Source organism: Stylophora pistillata, chromosome 8 (genome assembly GCF_964205215.1).
Source record: "Stylophora pistillata chromosome 8, jaStyPist1.2, whole genome shotgun sequence".
NCBI lineage: Eukaryota > Metazoa > Cnidaria > Anthozoa > Scleractinia > Pocilloporidae > Stylophora > Stylophora pistillata.
This window is the reverse complement of record NC_142526.1, coordinates 3,578,918-3,597,678: the sequence shown is the minus strand read 5'-3', so window position 1 is coordinate 3,597,678 and position 18,761 is coordinate 3,578,918. Positions and strand designations below refer to the sequence as shown.

At 39.1% G+C, this 18,761-nt stretch overlaps 3 protein-coding genes across 4 annotated transcripts; 2 read left to right on the top strand and 1 right to left on the bottom strand.

Annotated features, from left to right (window-relative positions):
- Positions 1–2,162: 2,162 nt before the first annotated feature.
- Positions 2,163–3,877, top strand: LOC148724469 (uncharacterized). The gene has a single exon (XM_088730951.1). It carries the CDS (start codon positions 2,247–2,249, stop codon positions 3,213–3,215), a length of 969 nt encoding a protein of 322 aa, XP_088587077.1. The 5' UTR covers positions 2,163–2,246; the 3' UTR covers positions 3,216–3,877.
- Positions 3,465–15,989, bottom strand: LOC111342615 (neuromedin-U receptor 2-like). Of its 2 annotated transcripts, XM_088730950.1 has the most exons (3): positions 15,956–15,989; positions 5,683–5,817; positions 3,465–5,173 (listed from the first exon to the last, which is right to left on the bottom strand). In XM_088730950.1, exon 3 carries the CDS (start codon positions 5,125–5,127, stop codon positions 4,114–4,116), a length of 1,014 nt encoding a protein of 337 aa, XP_088587076.1. In that variant the 5' UTR covers positions 5,128–5,173; positions 5,683–5,817; positions 15,956–15,989; the 3' UTR covers positions 3,465–4,113. The 2 variants fall into 2 exon arrangements, with proteins under 2 accessions (XP_088587076.1, XP_022805449.2); XM_022949714.2 differs by lacking the exon at positions 15,956–15,989 and having other exon boundaries at positions 5,683–6,019.
- Positions 9,503–16,028, top strand: LOC148724468 (uncharacterized). Its single transcript, XM_088730939.1, has one exon. The coding sequence runs from the start codon at positions 9,731–9,733 to the stop codon at positions 15,560–15,562; it is 5,832 nt and encodes a 1,943-aa protein (XP_088587065.1). The 5' UTR covers positions 9,503–9,730; the 3' UTR covers positions 15,563–16,028.
- Positions 16,029–18,761: the final 2,733 nt, after the last annotated feature.

Here is an 18,761-nt window from a genome sequence, read left to right as displayed (position 1 = left end):
CCCCAACACCTCTCTTTCGCTGACTTTGAGATTCTCTGGGCGTATAGTTGGAATAGAGCTGTGAACATAAGCCAGGACACGGCCGCCTGGTGTAGATCTGTCTTTATAAAACACATTAAAAGACTGGCCAATGCTGATAGCAGTTGATGGTACACCGTCTGCCAAACAGACTCAGTTACAATGGTCACGGTTGCATTACTCGTTTCGACGACTCAGTGCAGCTCGTCAACTTTATTTGTGATATGGCAGGCACTAGTTATTAAGTACCTTGGAGGTTATGCTGGTCCTTGGAGGGATGTTTATACAGTTCGTCGCTAAATGCCCGGCTCCGTATTTTGCTAATTGTGCACGCCGATGAGTAATTATGACCGTGTGAATACGCTGCGGAGATAACAAGGTAACTCGTTGTTTTACTTTAATCCCGGCTCGGAATCCTCTCGGAGCCCTAAGGATATCGATGGACTCCAAAGTATTGTATTAAGTTGGTTCAATACGAGGGTACCCACTGGGTCTTAGAGACGCGAGGAAACCAGCCGAGTAGGTACGCTTCGTCAGGACAGCCATCTTGGAAGTTAAGTCACAAGATCTGCATTCAAGCTGACACAAGCGTCGTGGCGAGGGAAAAGAGAGAGAAATCGTGATGAAGACTTCATTGAAAGATTTAGCGATTTAGAACTGCGACTGGGGAGAAACACAGCGCTTGTGAGTAGCAAAAATAAAGATAATTCAGCACCTTGAAAATAAACGTGCAGCCAAATCCGGCGCGGTTACAAAAATCGATGTATTTTTGTGTTTCTCGATGTATTACCTGAAATCGATTTTGTTTGCTTAAAGAAAGGTATGATCCATCTTCTGATATTTGTCAAAGTTTAACGGAAAACACTGCCCAAAGCAAGCAAATGAGACTGAATGCGTTTGTGTTTTACCAATTTGATTCTACTTTGAAGTTTACCGCCTTGTCACTTAACATGAATATTTCTCCGGCTGAAGTACTTGTTTATTGTATACGTCCCCCACGTCAGAGGTTCTTAGCCAATCAAATTTTACACAGCACCATCTGCTAGTCAAACTTAAAAATGGACTCTAGTAACGACGTTATTTCAAAAGACATACTCTATCCCTCTAAGGACCAAGTAAAGTAAATAGAAACTCATATAATATGACTAGCGCGTTTGAAATAAATCTACTTCACCCATTAAATTTTCGGGTAAGAAAAGTTAAAAAGCAATTTTCAGATTCGAACTAATTTTTTGCCAGTCTTGCGTGTGTTAGAAACTCGCGGAAATAATGAGAGGATGTTTAATTTTGGTGATACTTCATTTGGAAGTGACGATAGTTTTATTCATACGGAAAAACAATTTTAATGAACTTAACGAGATACACCTGGACAAATGCTCATTTGGTTCGCTGGACGACGGCCATTGTTTAACCTTAGATGTAGCTTCGAGGACCGTAACATTCCCGTCAACAGATTAATGGAAAATAGCTCGACAGATCGCAAGTTAGTTCTACAATAGAATTTTGTAGCCTTTGGTAAATCCAGCAAGGTCCTGCCTCGAGTGCCTTTCTCAAGCGTGCAACAGTGGAAAAAAACACCCCTAACCGTTGTCGGCATTAAAGATTTTGAGAAAATCATTTCAAAGGTAAACTGATGTATCATACTCATTAAAATAAATTGCACGTAGCCAGGATATTATGCTCGGACGTTTTCCCAACTGAGAAATGTCGAGATCAGTACATGAATAATTGTCCATGATATTCCACCGGAAAAACATAATGCATTTTAAACTGCTCTTCTTCGAAATAATACTTGGATGCAGTAGAAAATTTCTATTTTTTACCGTTTTCTTCTCTATACAGGTACAAAAAGCTTAACCCAGTCCAGTACATTAATAGATAAGCGTATTTTATGGAAAAAAAAGACAAAATCGAATGCAGTTTACTGGCTTAACATCCACCTTGAAATAGCATTTCTATTTCTTGTTTGTTTCTCTTATCTTTTATTTTTTATAAAATTAAAATCAATATCGCTTTATTTCAAAACGAAATAATCATTTTTTTTTTATTTGTACGAGACATAACTTTAGGCATATTTGAATAGAGACTGATAGTTTCTAAAGAAACTGTTTGGGCTGCGTCGGTAGGGGTAAGGAAATGATAATTTCATATTTAACTGGCTGCAGTCAGAAGCCGCCCAACTGCAAATTTAAAATTGTATAAATTTCTTTTGGCAGGACACCGTTTTAATGAGTTTCTTGTCAGTCAGAACAGTTTATCTGGATTCTAAATGGTGTTTAAAAGACAAAACAACTCAACCGCAAGAAATTGCAGATGGAGCGGTCAATTTTAGCCCGAAAGATGCCCAGACTAAAGCAAATGACGGCAAGGAAAACAAGCAAGAAAAGAAATTTTATACATGTAAACCAGTGACAGGTAGCAATGACTGGCGATATCCGAGAAAGGAAAAAAGTAAGGGAAATTCTGTAATTATCTCGCCAGTATTAACGAACTCTTCTACCTTGATTAAGATGAGAAAGGGAGATGGAAAGACCGGGACAATCAAGACAGAATTATCAACCATACAGCGTTCAAGTTCGACGCTGGGTTGTTCTTACGAGAGGGCGAAAATAACTAAACAAAGGTTTCGACTTCCTTGCATTCCCGATGTACAAGCATTGTCAATCAATGCCAAGCACCCAATTAAAGCGCTTTTCGTAGAAGGGAAAAAGCTTGGATCGAGAAGCAGAATGGGTTCTTCGGCAGGGTCAAATGATAAAAATCAAGATTTCCCGAAAACTTACTCAAAAAGAATCATGAACAACAATACTGATAGTCTTGCAAGGAAACCTATTCCCGATATTGTTATCGAAGGCAAGAAAGATCGTCACCATGCAGACTGGTACGATGATGCACCGCCAGCAATAAAGAAAGCTGATTTTCTCGTCAAGTCAACCTATACCTCCTCGAGCAAGATATTTAACACTTCCTTACAATCGAGGTTTGGTAAAAGCGTTTACAAAGGTAGACTCAGAAAAACTGGCGTCGGCGGTGACAAAACCTTTCAAGTTTATTGGGCGCCAGTATTAATAAAGAGAAAAGTTTTAAATTATCGTACTACTCCCGCGAATTGTTATCAAGAAAACCGCGGTGACGCAATTTCTGTGGAGGAGGTCAGACGTCGGAACCAAGGAGAGAAAAATTGTAATCGAGAGTAGTATGTACAATACAGTTGGCGGGAGTCTGCAGAGCGAACAAACGAAAGGACCAGTGCTAGCGTAATTCAGGAGAGCCGAGCAATGAGTGTAGTTCAAAAGCGAATCTTGACACATTGTGTAATGAATTGTACTCGTAAAATCCAATCCAAAATTCAGCGCATTTTCAGAAACTATTCACTCAGACCTTTAGTGGTCAATTGGGCAAATACACTAATAGGCAAAAAAGTTTTAATCAATCAATTTACCGTCATATTTGCATAACCACTTTAATTATCTATGATTTATCTGGTCTAACTTGCTATCTTATGATGTACTAATGTAGTATTATTTTCCAGCGAGAATCTTAGGAAATTCCAAGTAGTTTAAAGGAACTAATTTTGAATTGACACAAAAGAGAAACTTTTGGCTCTCTGAATTGCTCTTGTCTCGTTAGAGTATGTTCAAGGACTTCTTAGGGCTTTTTTCTCGACTTTTGCGTTGGAGGATTTTTCTCCATCTGATGATCGATAATATGGTTAACAAATCCAAATTACATATTAACTAAGTTTTCCTGTTTGTATCGATGGTCAACACTAAGCTTACATTTTAACAAATATACATTAATGTATCAGCGTGATGTGTAAAATGAATTACCACAAATTTAAACGATATTCTAACGACAATTAGTGTCTGAGCGTTGAAAGTTTTTTCGTTCTCCTGTCGATAAGTTTTATTCAATAGGTCGAGCGAGTGGCACAAGTTTTATGACAAACCACCAAGGGTAGTGTTCCAAGATCGGTACAATCCTGAATTGCCGTAGACACTCAGCTTCAAATTGCTTCGACACTCGACTTCAAATTACTTCGATACTCAACTTCAAATTGCTTCGACACTCAACTTCAAATTCATCCACTGTTAATTAACTTCCTAAATTGTCGAATTGCAATCCCTTTTTGGGGCTATCTAAAGGCACAAAGCTTATCAACTGCAAATTAGTTATCTCTAAGGTCTTCAGTGATTTGGAGGGATGTATCGAAGTATTTACCCGATTTCTAGACCACTGCTCGCACGAGCATACAATTTTTTTCATATTTCTTCTAAATATCCGACTTTGTGCGGCATAAACAAAGGGATTTGCACATGAATTTACTAATATCAAAACAAGAAGAACCTCATTTATCGTGTACATGACTTCTGCCTCTAATGCAAAGTACCATACAACATAAAGAATCAGATTTGGAATATAGCAAACTCCGTAAATTGCTGTTATTATCAAAAGCATCTTAGTGACTTTCTGTCTTGATTTCGTAACGGCCAATGATCCAAGTTGTCTCGGTACTGCCTCTCGTCTTAAATGCAGTATAACCTTTCCGTAGAAAAAAGCCATAAAACAGAACGGTGCTATTCCAATAAAGAATAACCAGGCAATATTGTAACTTATTGCAAATGTTACATTTCCCCAATGGCTTTCGCAATGTCCACGCTGTTGGTTGAGGCCTCTGACGTAAAATAGTGGGATGTTGAAGATGACGGAAAGAAACCAGCCGAGGCCTATTAAAATCTTTAGTTTTTTGTGGCTTAGCTTTGATGTTGTTCCAAGTGGGAAAGTAATGGCTGCGTATCGCTCGTACGCCAAAACCAACATCGTCATCGCTAAAGACACCGCTCCAACCCAGGTAAATGTATCAGAAGTGATTATTTTACATAAGATGATCCCTTGCAAACCTCGAGGATGATGGTATAATCCCTCAAGGATATGTCTTAGGGTGAAGGATGTTACGATCATCAAATCACTTATGGCAAGATTCAGTAGCAGATAATTCACCGGTGTTCTTAAAATCCTGTTTTTCACGATGGTAAGACAAACCAAAAGATTTCCCAGCAAGGCTGTCAACACTAACAAGGAATGGATAACTTTGGTGATGATCTCCATGTTTCTTTCTTTTTTTTTTGTAATATGCTGCTTGATCTTGAACGTTCTAGAGTAGATTGCAGATACATGCACGCTGTTTAAAATTTGAAGGCATCAACCAAACGAACACTAATGATAACAAACTCTGACTGACAGACTGGAATACCAGCTCCAAAGCTCCTGTTCACGTTTGATTTGGATTTAAAAATATTTAGTAGTTGTACTTGTCTGAGAAAATAATGTCCGTTGAAAAAAGAAATATATTTTTGCTAGTTACGAAAAGCCATCCGGCAACGATAAATTTGAATTCCTTAGGTTTTGTCTTTCCATCGTTCCGCGTATGACAAAATTCGCAGGGCTGGACACGTTTAGTCAAGATCGAGACAACGTGCGACCATTCAATAGCTTGTGACAAATTAAGAAATGTCTCTATTTTATCCTGGTGTTATCTTCCCATTATATAATTTAGTAACATAGCCTTAGAAACTTCTGCAAGTCGGAAATTTTAAAGTATGAATATTCTGACAACTAAAGAGCTTCTAATTAGGAGACTGAGAATGCTTCATTGGTTCTCACCTTGCTCGTAGTTTTTCTTAGTTTGTGTCCCACGAAATATTCATTTATACTTCATACTTATCTTTGAGACTATAGTTTGCAATAATGCCAACCAGCCCGCTTCACAAGTCCAAATCGTCCTTCATCAAGTGATACCTATGTAAAACGAAAAAATTATACTTAACTGAATGTTTAAAGTCAGCTTTTAAGGCAAGTCCTTCTATTGTTTGCGCCAATCTGCCCACCTGTCATTGTGAATATTCATGTTGTGCATTAGCATAGGGGCTAAAAAAGAATTTTATTTATTTTAAAAGGGGGGTAACTATATTAATTAACGAATCAAAAGAAGCAAAAGCGGGGAAACATTTGGTTTTGTCCACCGAATCTTTCGCCTCCTCGAAGTTTGGTTCCCATAAAGGTACGTCACGGCAGATATACCTGATTGGACGGAGTGAAATGCTAAGAAATATGAATATTAAATATCAATGAAAAATCATTGCATTTATTAAAAGAAAAGATTGAAATCTTGCAAGAATTTTCGTTAAGTGTGTTTTTAGACTTATTCAATTGTTAAGAAAAAAAAAAAGAATGGAAATGTAATATTACTTTGGGCCATTCGTTGCAAAAATTGTAGTAAGCAGGTTGATTATTTCTTATTCCTTTTTGGCGGTCTCATCTCAGTACAGTTTATTTTACCTTTTTCTTATTATTGTTGTGAATTTGGCATGGAAGTAGAAGTTCAGTTTCTACGGTGATTAGAACTTGTTGTAGTATATTTCGGGCAAGCTATGTTTTTAATTATGTCAATCTGCTAGTTAAGGGAGAGAGTAAATCTCTGTGTTAAAAGTTAGCCTTGTACAGGAATTCCTGGAAATTCCTGCTTCATATGCTTTTGATTATTCTCAGACTGGTTTTTTTTTTCCCACAAATTCTGTGTCAAATTAAGGATAAAGGAATACTTCTTAAATTTCAATTTAACATCTTTAACACCTCTTTCTTTAAGGTGACCCTAAGTGTAAACAACTTTTGCCTTTTCATTTTTCGCACTTAATTTTGAATTAGATAGCCTGGGTGGGACTACGTAGGCATCTCTGGAGGCGATACTCGTGAATGCCCCTTCTATGAATTTTCTGATTATTTTGTTGTTATGTAACAATCTTCTCAGGCTATTTTCTCTTGAGATATCTTTTCAAGTATAATTCTAATTCTGTCAATAGGTTAATTATAATTTTTATATCATCAATCTTGTTTCTGTTCTGGACGATCTCAACCATGAAAGTATGAAATTTAAGGCAATAAATTGATATTTTAATTGCGTAAACAACCCGAAGGCGCATACTTAGTATGCAGGAACTGTCCTAGGTAACTTAACCTGATTCGCTGGTTGATCATGAGATAGAACGATGACGATGCACGAAGATTGGTAGCTTAGTGGTATCACCTTTAGTGTCGCCTTTATAAGCTAGTGCACAGCATTTCCAATTAGATCAAAAAGAAATTGTAGTGTAAAGAGTAGGGTAAAAAACTGAGCAAGTCCCAAGAAAAAGAAAAAGTGTATTACGAGTCGAAACCGAGAAATAAGAAAAATACTACTTAGGTGTTGGAAAAAAAAAACCACTTCCAACACATTTAAAATATATGGAATACTGGTTAATACATATTTAAGTTCTTTAGAGATGTTTGAGACTTTCAGAGACACGAATGTGTGATATTTGTGGAATTAAACGAAAATCAATCGATTCACTGTTGTTGGGCCAGCTGTGGCAACCCGATTAAGACTTTTAGACTTTCTTCCTGAGGTAACTGGAGAAAAGGGCTTGCGTATTTTTCATAAGTCAAAAAAATCATTGTTGAGCACGAAAGCTATGATAAGTAAATACATAAGAGGCGAATTAGATGTGGGAACAATTCTGGCCCACTTAGCTTTAAACAATTTTTTTTTTACAATTTTTTTGTCAGCTGGAAAGCACAATTGGAATCAGATAACAGAAAAGTTATTGCAGAAGCGCGGTTATGATCACTGACTTGTTTGTTGGATTTCTTTATTTACAAACTGAATGACGTATCTGATATCTTTGAAACCTAAATGAAAGAAGTTAGCATGTTATCATTACATAGTCCATGTCAAGGTTCGTTAAAGTGAAACACACACTTACAGTATACACCTGTATACCACGTCGAAGCAGATACGTTTATCGAGTATAAAATAGTAGCTCCTGTAAAGGTAAGTCAAAAAGACCCTGGGGAATGTACAAAATTTTGGAATAATGATCCATCGAAAAGATAGGTGACAATTCTTTTACCCAGTGATTAAAAGGAAACAGTAAGGCAAACTGTCTAATAGATGTTGTGGTCCTTACCCTCAGTTGAGCTCTAGTGCTGATTCAAATTCACTATGCTCGCGTTGAGTGGATTATATTCACCTAACTTTCAATTTTTAACGATTACTGTTCAGTACGATCGATGTTAAATCCATCGGTAAATGCAACGTAGCCCAATCTGCATTTCATGGCGCTATGATCTTACCAAAGCATTTTATACCACAATATATTGTGCCCGTATGAGACTGGTTAATTGCGTTTGCACATTGTACCTTCAAAGATACCTTCAGATATCCAAATACAGTGAAAAACAACTTTCGCGTGGTAAGGAAACTGTTGCTGTCTAGCATATTCCACTGAAAATAAATCAAAATTGTCAACGTTGTAATATTCAGACGTCAGATGTATTGACTCAAGTTTTGTCAGCTTTGTTTGTTCGTTAATAAGTAGAGACAACTCTGTGTTTCACTGACAGCCCAAATTCTCAACTGGCGTGAAAAATTGATTCTTTGAGACACCAGGTAATTTCTCCCCTTCCCCTCAACTTATGAAAAATGGTAGAAACAGCGTTTAACTTCGGCCTGAGCGAAGAACTTTCAATAGCATTCAATTTTAAGGAAAATTTTGGCTTCAAGTCCCAGCGACCTCAAACACAGGAAGAATTTTTGCCTTTGTTTGAGTAGTAAACATTTCAGTATTTCAGTATTAAAACTTTTGACGATAAAAACTTGCGACAAAACGTTGCTTGATAACATTGTAAAATTTAAAAACGATAAAAAGCTATAGAAAGCTAAAATCGACGACGTTTTGACGTTAACATAACGTCATTATAAAGACAAGAACGTATAAAAATAAGTTCTATAAATACTAAAAACGAACAATAAGAGAAAATAATTTGCGGGTTAGACAAAAATTTTAGCACGTATGGAGTCTGTTTGCACGTTCAGATTAGGTTTGAATTTCTTAATATAAAGCATTTCAAACACTAAACAATCAAATTTGCTTTGACACTTTCTCGGAATCTTAAAATGACTATTAAAATTCACTATGAAAATGACTATTAAAACTTGTCGCTCTTGACTTTCCATTGCAGTTCCAGAATGCTTTCACGGTTAAAATTTTACGTTCACTTAATGCGGTTAACGATCATCGACGGATTATGAAACGTGGAGTAAGTGACATTATGGAAATATTACAAAAAAAAGTAAGTGTAAAAACCAGCCAAAGTCAAACGAATTTATTTTTTTGTTTGCCCTCATCTCATCACGAGTCGGTTGCAAAAAAATTGAACGTCTAATTTTGAAAATAAAAAAAAGAAATGAATAAAAGGGAAGAATGGAAAACAATATTTCGACTTAAAAAAATACAGCTCTGTAATTCGACTAGTGCCTTGCATGCTTGTACACTTGATGAGGTAACCCTTTAACAGACAGATTTCGAATGTTGACGGAAGTTGATCAAGCGCTTCCAACCGAAGGAGTTAACTATAATCTCTTGGCCGATGAAAAAAACCAGAAACATGGAGACGCACCCACGCCAGAACAATTTCTTTACCTGTGAAACCAGATATTTCGTTTTGTTTGTACAGTGACAGTTGATTGATTAAATTAATGATTCTCATATTACCTATATAAAAGGGAGGCGATTACACATTAGAGACAATAAACGAGTTGGAATTACGCCTACGTTTTGGTTTATTATATGGCGCCCAACGTGGGGCATTGATACCCTGAGACATAAGACACGAAATGGCCGAAAAACTACCACGTACTCGCGCCAAACGAGGTGGAAATAGGACTGTTATGACAAAACTAATGAATGAAGCGGATGGTCTTCTCAAGGCTGAAACGAGTGATAAGAAACGCCTGAAGGCTATTGCTGCTTCTCTAGACGAGAAGTTAAATTTGGTAAAAACACTCGACGAAGAAATCATAGAGAATTGCGCGGTGGAAGAGGTCGAAGCCGAAATAGAAGAATCGGATGAAATCAATTCACGCGTAATTGATCTATTGCTAGTCATAAATGAAGCGACTGGTTTAATGGATAACAATGACGGACTTTCGGTTGTCCCAACAACGAATATCGACGATACTACGCCCCCTGGTTCTCAACAATCGATTACGCCTTCTGGAACAAATGGAACTTCGACTTTGGCTTCTAAAAATAATGTTCAACTCCAATCGCCCGGGAGTGCAGCTTATGGTGGATTTCATTCTTTTGACGTCGCTTCAACTTCCCACGCTGAAAACATGCAATCATCAGGAAATTCAGGTATGGGCTCTCATTTACATACTAACTTTGGCATGAACGCTAATTCAGTGGCTTATCAGCCTAGAGCAAAATTACCTAAACTAGTGTTACCGAAATTTAGAGGAGAAATTACGCAATGGCAAGGTTTCTGGGACAGCTTTAACAGCGCCATACACGCCAATCCTCATTTGAGTTTAATCGACAAATTTAATCACTTGCATTCACTGTTGGAGGGACAGGCAGCAAGAGCGATTCAAGGGCTAACTAGAACTGAAGCCAACTACAAGTCTGCCATCGAGATATTACACAAACGCTTCGGCAGAGTGCAAAACATAATATCGACTCATATGGATGAAATGCTTAAAATTCCAGCATGTACTAGCGATAAAGCGGCCCAACTTCGTCTCGTTTATGACAAAATCAGCATTAACATAAGAGGTTTGGAATCGTTGGGTGTAAGTTCTCACCAGTATGGGAGTTTATTGATTCCTGTGATCATGTCAAAGCTACCTCATGAAATTAGAATTCAAGTAGCTAGAAATACCGCGAAGGAGGTGTGGGAGATGTCCGACCTGTTAGAAGTGATCCGTCAGGAAGTTGAGGCACGCGAGATTAGTGAAGGTGTGAAGACTAACGTGAGCCTTGAGAAACTCCACCCTAATCATCATAAAACGCCGACCACAAATGCGCTTTTGTCTCAAGATGGCAAACGATTTTCGTCTTCGGGAAATCAAATTAAATGCGTTTATTGTGGTGGATTACATTACTCTGCTTCATGTGAAAATGTGAGTGACCCTCTTGCTCGTTTCGAAATCCTGAGAAAGAGTCGAAGATGCTTCGTTTGTTTGAAACCTGATCACCATGGTGGCTCATGCAAAAGGAACTGTCGACGATGTCAGGGCCATCATCATCAGTCGATTTGCCGAAAATTTGTGCCAAAGAACCCCGATCACAGCCCCGATACGTCTGGTTTGAACGATCACAATTCAAGGGAAGGGCAAAACTCGACTCTTGTGAGTCACACCAGAGAGCCAATTACGAATAAAATAGACCACGCAACAAAACCTGAAGAAGGAAATGAAACTCCATCCTTGGGGAGCACTGTAACCGCAACGTCGACCGCGAGGGCCAAGGGGAGCATTTTGTTACAAACTGCTACCGCGATAGCTACAAACGAAGACCGATCCAAGTCCATTCCCGTACGAATTTTGTTCGACAATGGCAGCCAACGTTCATACGTCACCGACCACATCAAAGCGAAGCTGGGATTAACTGCAACGTCCACTGAGACCCTTCACCTTAACACGTTTGGTGAAAACGCTTATCGTAAACAAAAATGTCAAGTTGTTACTTTGCCACTAAGAAGCAATAAAGATGAGTACGTGGAGATTTCAGCGCTTAATTTTCCAGTCATTTGTTCGCCACTTCCTAAGAGAATAGACGTCACGAAATACCCACATTTGTTAGATTTAGATCTAGCTGACCGTTCTGCGTACGACCTAGACTCCATTGACATTCTCATTGGCTCAGATCATTACTGGGACATTGTCACTGGAGAGTCAATCCGCGGTGAATTTGGTCCCATAGCCATCAACAGCAAGTTTGGTTGGCTTCTGTCAGGCCCTACCGAAGAGCAACATGTCCATGAAATTTCCAATGTCGTCTCGAATCTTATCATCTCTGGTAAACCATTGTTAAACGAAACGAATGAAGCTGAAGAGATCACGTATATGCTGAAAAGGTTCTGGGAAACCGAAAGCATCGGAATCACAGACGACATCCAATCCGCAACACATTTGACACTTAAGGCTAAGCTAAGCGAAGAAATCTCTTTTAATGGTCGTCAGTACGAAGTTGCTCTCCCATGGAAGGAAGACTGCTTGCCGTGTACAACCAATTATCGAATGTGTGAAACGCGTCTGCGATCTTTGCATCATAAATTAAAACACGAGCCGAATTTACTTCACGAATATGACAAGATTATACAAGAGCAAACGCGAACGGAAATCGTCGAAAAGGTGCCAAATTTGAACAATACGAACGAGCTCAATAAAAGGAGGGTTTATTATTCACCTCACCACGCTGTTGTACGAAAGGATAGAGAAACGACAAAGGTTCGCATCGTTTACGATGGATCAGCCAAGAATTCTAAGGAAGAACGCTCTCTGAACGATTGTTTAGAAGTTGGAGACAATTATATTCCCCATATCTTCGACATGTTAACTAAGTTTCGCTGGAATGCCATCGGGCTTACTGCAGATATTGAGAAGGCATTTTTGATGGTGGGCATCAAACAAGAAGATCGAGACATGCTCCGATTTCTATGGTTCGAAGATCCGTTCGCGAAGAAACCAGAGATCGCAGAGTTTCGATTCAACCGACTTGTCTTCGGTCTACGCCCTTCTCCTTCGATCCTGGGAGCCACAATAAGGCATCATTTGCGTTTGTATAAGCAAAGCGAACCGGAGATGGCGGAAATGTTAGAAAGGTCTTTGTACGTTGACGACCTGATTACCGGAACAGAAACTGACGAGGAGGCTCTCGTCGTCTACAAGAAATCAAAACAAATCATGGCCGAAGGCGGATTCAACCTTAGAAAATGGAATTCAAACTCGCGCACCCTGTTGAGAGCGATCGAGAGTGTTGAAATTTCAAGCGGAGCCCAATCGAATCAAGATATTACGACAAAAGACGACGAGTCATACGCCAAATTATCGACTACACCTAGAAGCTCTGAAGTGAAGAACGACACGATTGTCAAGGTTCTAGGACTTAATTGGGACACTGCGTCTGATGAGTTTTTCTTCGATCTCACAGAATTGTACAAATATGGCAGTTCACTTCCGGCAACAAAACGTTCAGTTCTGAAACTGACGGCCAAGATATTCGATCCCATTGGATTTCTGACACCTTTCACCGTTGCAATGAAAATCTTGTTTCAAGAACTTTGCCTAGACAAAATCGACTGGGATAGCGATTTAAAGGGAACTTTGCTCATCACTTGGAATACGCTACTTGAAGAATTGAAATGCCTCAGCAATGTACGAATTCGGCGTTGTTATTTTCAGTCACGACCTGTAGAAATAGAGCTTCATGGTTTCAGCGACGCCTCTCATCGTGCGTATGCAGCAGTCATTTTCATGCGTTCACTCTATCAAGACGGACGAGTTGACGTTCGTTTGGTTGCCTCAAAATCACGAGTAGCGCCGTTGAAGAAACAGTCTATCCCGAGGCTGGAATTACTGGGAGCAGTTCTCCTCGCACGACTTGTTCACAAATTCAGTTCTAACGAAAAACAATTGAAAACAATCAATTGGACCGACTCGATGACTGCCTTGTGCTGGATCAAAAACAAGCGAGTATGGAAACAGTACGTCCAACATCGTGTGGAAGAAATTCGAAAATTGACCTCGAAGGATGAGTGGAGACATTGCCCGGGCGAATTGAATCCTGCAGATATACCTTCTCGTGGTTTGTCCGCTAAGGAACTTTCCACAGATACGACTTGGTGGAATGGCGCAGCATTCCTTTACAAACCAAATTCTGAATGGCCCGTTAACCGATCGACGCAATCCGAAGATAAGGTTGCTCTTGAAGAAGCTATAAAGAATCCACCATCTGTCACTCATTCACTTGTGAATAATTCACACGACACTCCAGAGAGGAGAATCAATCAGATAATCGACATAAGGCGCTTTCACAGCTTAACAAGTCTGCTCCGTGTAACGACCCTGGTTATCAAGTTTGCAAGGAAGCTCAAGAAGCGAGTTCAAAACGAGAGTACCGAAGAAGAAGTGCGTTTAAAGGCCACCGATCTAAGGGAAGCCGAGCATCTCTGGATCAAGTCAGTGCAAGCATCGTCGTTCACCAAGGAAATCGAATTCCTTCAGCGCGAAGATCACAAGTCGACCCCGCCAACGTATGTCACACAGTTTGGCTTATACCTACAAGAAGGCGTTGTTAGATGTAAGGGGCGATTGAACAATTCACCATTACCTGAAAATTCAAGGAAACCTATCCTATTACCAGCAAGCCATGAATTTGTTCAGCTACTGATAAGGCAGTCACACGAATCTACTCAACACAGTGGAATACGAGATACTCTGACAACATTAAGGGAACGGTTCTGGGTGCTTCGTGGACGAGAAGCCGTGAAGAAATTTATTCGAAAATGTGTAACATGTCGCAAATACGAAGGCATGCCTTACAGCTCTCTGCCGCCTAACGATCTGCCTGAAAAAAGAGTATCCGAAGATCCTCCGTTTACGCATGTTGGTCTCGACTTTGTTGGGCCACTGTTCATCGAAACCAAGAGTCCTGAAGTTGAACGCAACGAATCGAAGGTTTACATATGTTTGTTTACATGCGCGTCAACAAGAGCTGTACACTTAGAAATATGTAGAAGCCTTAACGTTCAAGATTTTCTGCTAGCCTTCAGACGGTTTGCCAGCCGAAGAGGTCTACCCGCGACTCTTACATCGGATAACGCCAAAACATTCAAGTCTTCGTGCAAGGAAATACGCAAGATTGCACGATCAGACGAAGTTTGGCGATACCTAGTAAACCAAAGAATTTCCTGGCATTTCATTATTGAAAGGGCCCCGTGGTGGGGAGGTTTTTGGGAGAGATTGGTTCGTAGTATTAAAAGACCTCTAAAGAAGGTCCTTGGTCGTTCGACTCTCAATTTCGAAGAACTCCGAACTGTGCTAGTGGAAATCGAGTCAGTAATCAATACAAGACCCATTACATACATGTACGACGACGCAGATTCAATTTCTTACCCTTTGACACCTTCGGATCTTATCTATGGTCGCCGGATCAGCTCAACGCCAAACAGCTCACATTACGAGATCATTAGTACCTACAGGTCATTAACAAGAAGAGCTCGACATCACAAGAGTTTACTTCAGCAGTTAACTAAGCAATGGAGAAGAGAGTATCTTACTAGTTTACGAGAGCAGTCGAGCGTTGGAAACAAGGGAAATGGTGCTCGAGAAATATCGATCGGAGATATCGTGTTGCTGAAGAACGATTCGACGACAAGATGTTATTGGAAACTGGCGAAAGTAGAAGAACTTATTCCTGGAACCGATGGAAGGATTCGTGCCGCTATCGTCAAGACAACAAGCAGAAATAAACGTCCTGTTTATCTTCGAAGAGTAGTGCAACATTTGATTCCAATTGAAGTAAAGGCGATCAATGAAGTCACACATTCAACGCAACCCACTATTGTTCAACCAGATAATCAAGTTATGCGAGATAACATTGCGAGACCTCGACGCACCGCAGCGGTTGTTGGAGAAATCAGCAGACAATTGAACAGTTCGTGAATAATTGAACATTGATTTATTTTCATTTCGTGAATTTTGAAAGTTTCTCACGCAGTGAATAAACTTTGGGGAGTGTCGGAAACATGGAGACGCACCCACGCCAGAACAATTTCTTTACCTGTGAAACCAGATATTTCGTTTTGTTTGTACAGTGACAGTTGATTGATTAAATTAATGATTCTCATATTACCTATATAAAAGGGAGGCGATTACACATTAGAGACAATAAACGAGTTGGAATTACGCCTACGTTTTGGTTTATTATACCAGAAGCGCAAAAGCCATTAGTTAGCATCTGACTTGCTAATTTCGAGTTTTCACACCATAAACAAATGACACTCTTCACCTTCACATGGCGTTGGAACGGTAGATATTAAAAACACCTTAACTTACGTTTCTTTACCAGATGAAACGAATTCATACAAACTGATGGGTTAAAAAAAGTAAATAAATAGATTTTTAGTGACATCCACATGTCGTCCTTCTTGTATCGCTGACGCTCATTTTGTCGATTCAAGTTGTTCTGTAGGCAGTCTCTTATCTTGGAATATCATCACCCCGAACTCACTCACTTCTTAAGACCTTAAAAACGAGAATAATTGCAGTTTCGATATTTATACCTATTGGAAACTATAAAAGATTATGCTTCTCTAAATTCTATACAGCGACGCTATCGTCTCTGAGTCTATCACAAACTTACTCAGCGGAAACCGGACATATTATTTCGACGCCAAATTCTTGATCAGGCGGTGATACACTTACCTTTCCAAACTAGAAACGTTTATTACTGATCAGTTTGGCGTAGAACAACGAGGTCGTGTCGAACTTACATGAATGCGCTCAATAAACAGGTAGACACATTCTCAGTTGCGAAATTATATATCAAGCTCATTGGTTTGCGCAGCTTTAGAGATATCAATAATTAAGAGTGCTTTGCGTCAGAAAAGGTAGATGTGTTTTTACTTAGCTCTATCTGACGGCGTATTAAAAATTCCCACCCTACATAAACAGAGCACTCATTATTCCTCCATTGTACTGAACTTTGAATAATAAGTAGTGCCCACCTGCCACAAAAAAATTACCAAATTGCAGACAAGTACTTTCTCAGTTCATACAGTCGCTGCAGTTAAAATTAGTCATTTCGCACGAAGTTTCTCCTTCCTAGTTGTTGGGAATGAGGTAAAACAGATCGCCTTTACTCTATGTCAAGATTTAGTCGCTGCCAAAGTTCTACGAGCTACAGTTTACAAAAAACGGTTTTGCAATGGTGCAGCTGATCCTACTGCAGCTTTATGAAGTACAAAATAGGCATGATTATTGGCAAAGATCCTTCCTACGGCCCTCTCGCCGTCCAAAATTTCCTGATCCCTGTTATCATATCTTTCTTTGTGCTAGGCTTCATACCTAAATGAAATTCTAACCATACACCAAGAAAGGAGCTTCGTACAAATTGTCGTGACGATCTGAAGTAACAATACTTTATTTCAGAACAACATGCAAATACATAATTATTACGAAAAGGATACCCAGAGGTTGGCCCTATATCAAGGGTCTCCTATTTATGTGAAAAATCTTACAGAACTAGTTAATAAAAATATAAAAAAGTCAAATAAGAAACAGCTAAATATCAATTATAAAATGACGATTCAATAAATATTCATATGTTTCTTCAATTTTGATTTAAACTCACGAACGTTAGGGCTGTCAAAAAAATTAAATAAATTAATAGGAAGACTATTCCAGGGTTTGATAATTCTGACAAAGAAAGAATTTTTGTAACAGTTCAGTTTTGCGAGTTTGAGTTGTAGTTTATATGGGTGGTTAGATCTCGATTTAGTGTTTTTACAAAGTTCAAAATAGTCGCTGAAATTCAATCCATTTAGATTGAATACAGTTTTATAACATTCCACTAAGGAAAGGAAATCTCTCCTTTGTACTAAAGAGTTCCATTTAAGAATTTTACACCTCTCCGTATACGCCATCTCTTGTCTTCTTTGGCCTAAGGCAATTCGCGAGGCTCTTCTTTGTATCTTCTCAATTTCATCGATGTCTTTGATGAGGTGTGGTGACCACACCGGGCAGGCGTATTCCAAGATTGGACGAACCAAGGTTTTGTACAAGTTTGAAAAAATATCTTTGTTTTTACCGCCTACTGTGCGTTTAAGTAAGCCAAGAACCTTATTTGCTTTGTGAACTATTTGTTCAACATGTTTTGACCATTTCAGATCACTAGTCATAATAACTCCAAGATCTTTGTAATTAGATACATTCCTCAACACTGTACTCGATATATTGTACCGTGTGGACTTTTTGTCTCTGTTATGTGTAATTCTCATGACTTCACATTTGGTAGAATTAAATTTCATTTGCCAACGATCCGCCCATAGGTCGAGGGTGGTCAGATCTATCCGTAAAGCAATAGAATCATCGATATTATTTATCTGTCGGTAGATTTTGGTATAGTCGGCAAATAATTTGGCAGTAGACGTGATGATGCCAGGTATTTCGTTCACATAAATAAGGAACATAACCGGTCCCAGTACTGAGCCTTGAGGGACACCAGATGTAACTGGTGACCAATCCGAGTACGATCCACGTACCATAACTCTTTGTTTTCGATTGGTTAAGAAGTTCTTGAACCACAGGTGCAGCTGCCCGTCTATCCCGTACCTATTGAGTTTTAAAAGTAGGCGCTCATGAGGGACACTGTCGAACGCTTTTGACAGGTCCAGAAATATTACATCAGACACTTTAGACGAATTTCTTGTTAAGCACCAGTCATTATAACAGCTTAAAAGTTGTGACACTGTCGATCGGCCTTCCAGGTATCCAAATTGGCTTGGGTTTAGTAGTTGGTGTTCCGTCCAAAATGAGACAAATCTCGATTTCACAATCTTCTCCGCCGTTTTACTGATGATAGATGTTAGCGAGACCTGGCGATAGTTTTCCTTTTTATATTTTGGTCCCTTTTTATAAATTGGAATAACGTGTGCAATTTTCCAGTCGTTGGGTAGTGAGCCGGATTGGAACGACATGTTGAATAAGTTACAAAGTGACGTAGATAGTTCCAGTGCACATTCTTTTAGGATACGAGGCGATAATTTATCAGGACCTGGGGATTTGTGTATGTTTAGGTTTTTCAGATGTTTTTCCACTTCGCTAGGTGTGCATAATACATTGCACAACTTTTCATTGAGAA

Coding starts and splice junctions, on each gene's coding strand:
- LOC148724468 (XM_088730939.1), top strand. CDS start 9,731: ATGGCCGAAAAACTACCACGTACTCGCGCCAAACGAGGTGGAAATAGG.
- LOC148724469 (XM_088730951.1), top strand. CDS start 2,247: ATGAGTTTCTTGTCAGTCAGAACAGTTTATCTGGATTCTAAATGGTGT.
- LOC111342615 (XM_088730950.1), bottom strand. CDS start 5,127: ATGGAGATCATCACCAAAGTTATCCATTCCTTGTTAGTGTTGACAGCC.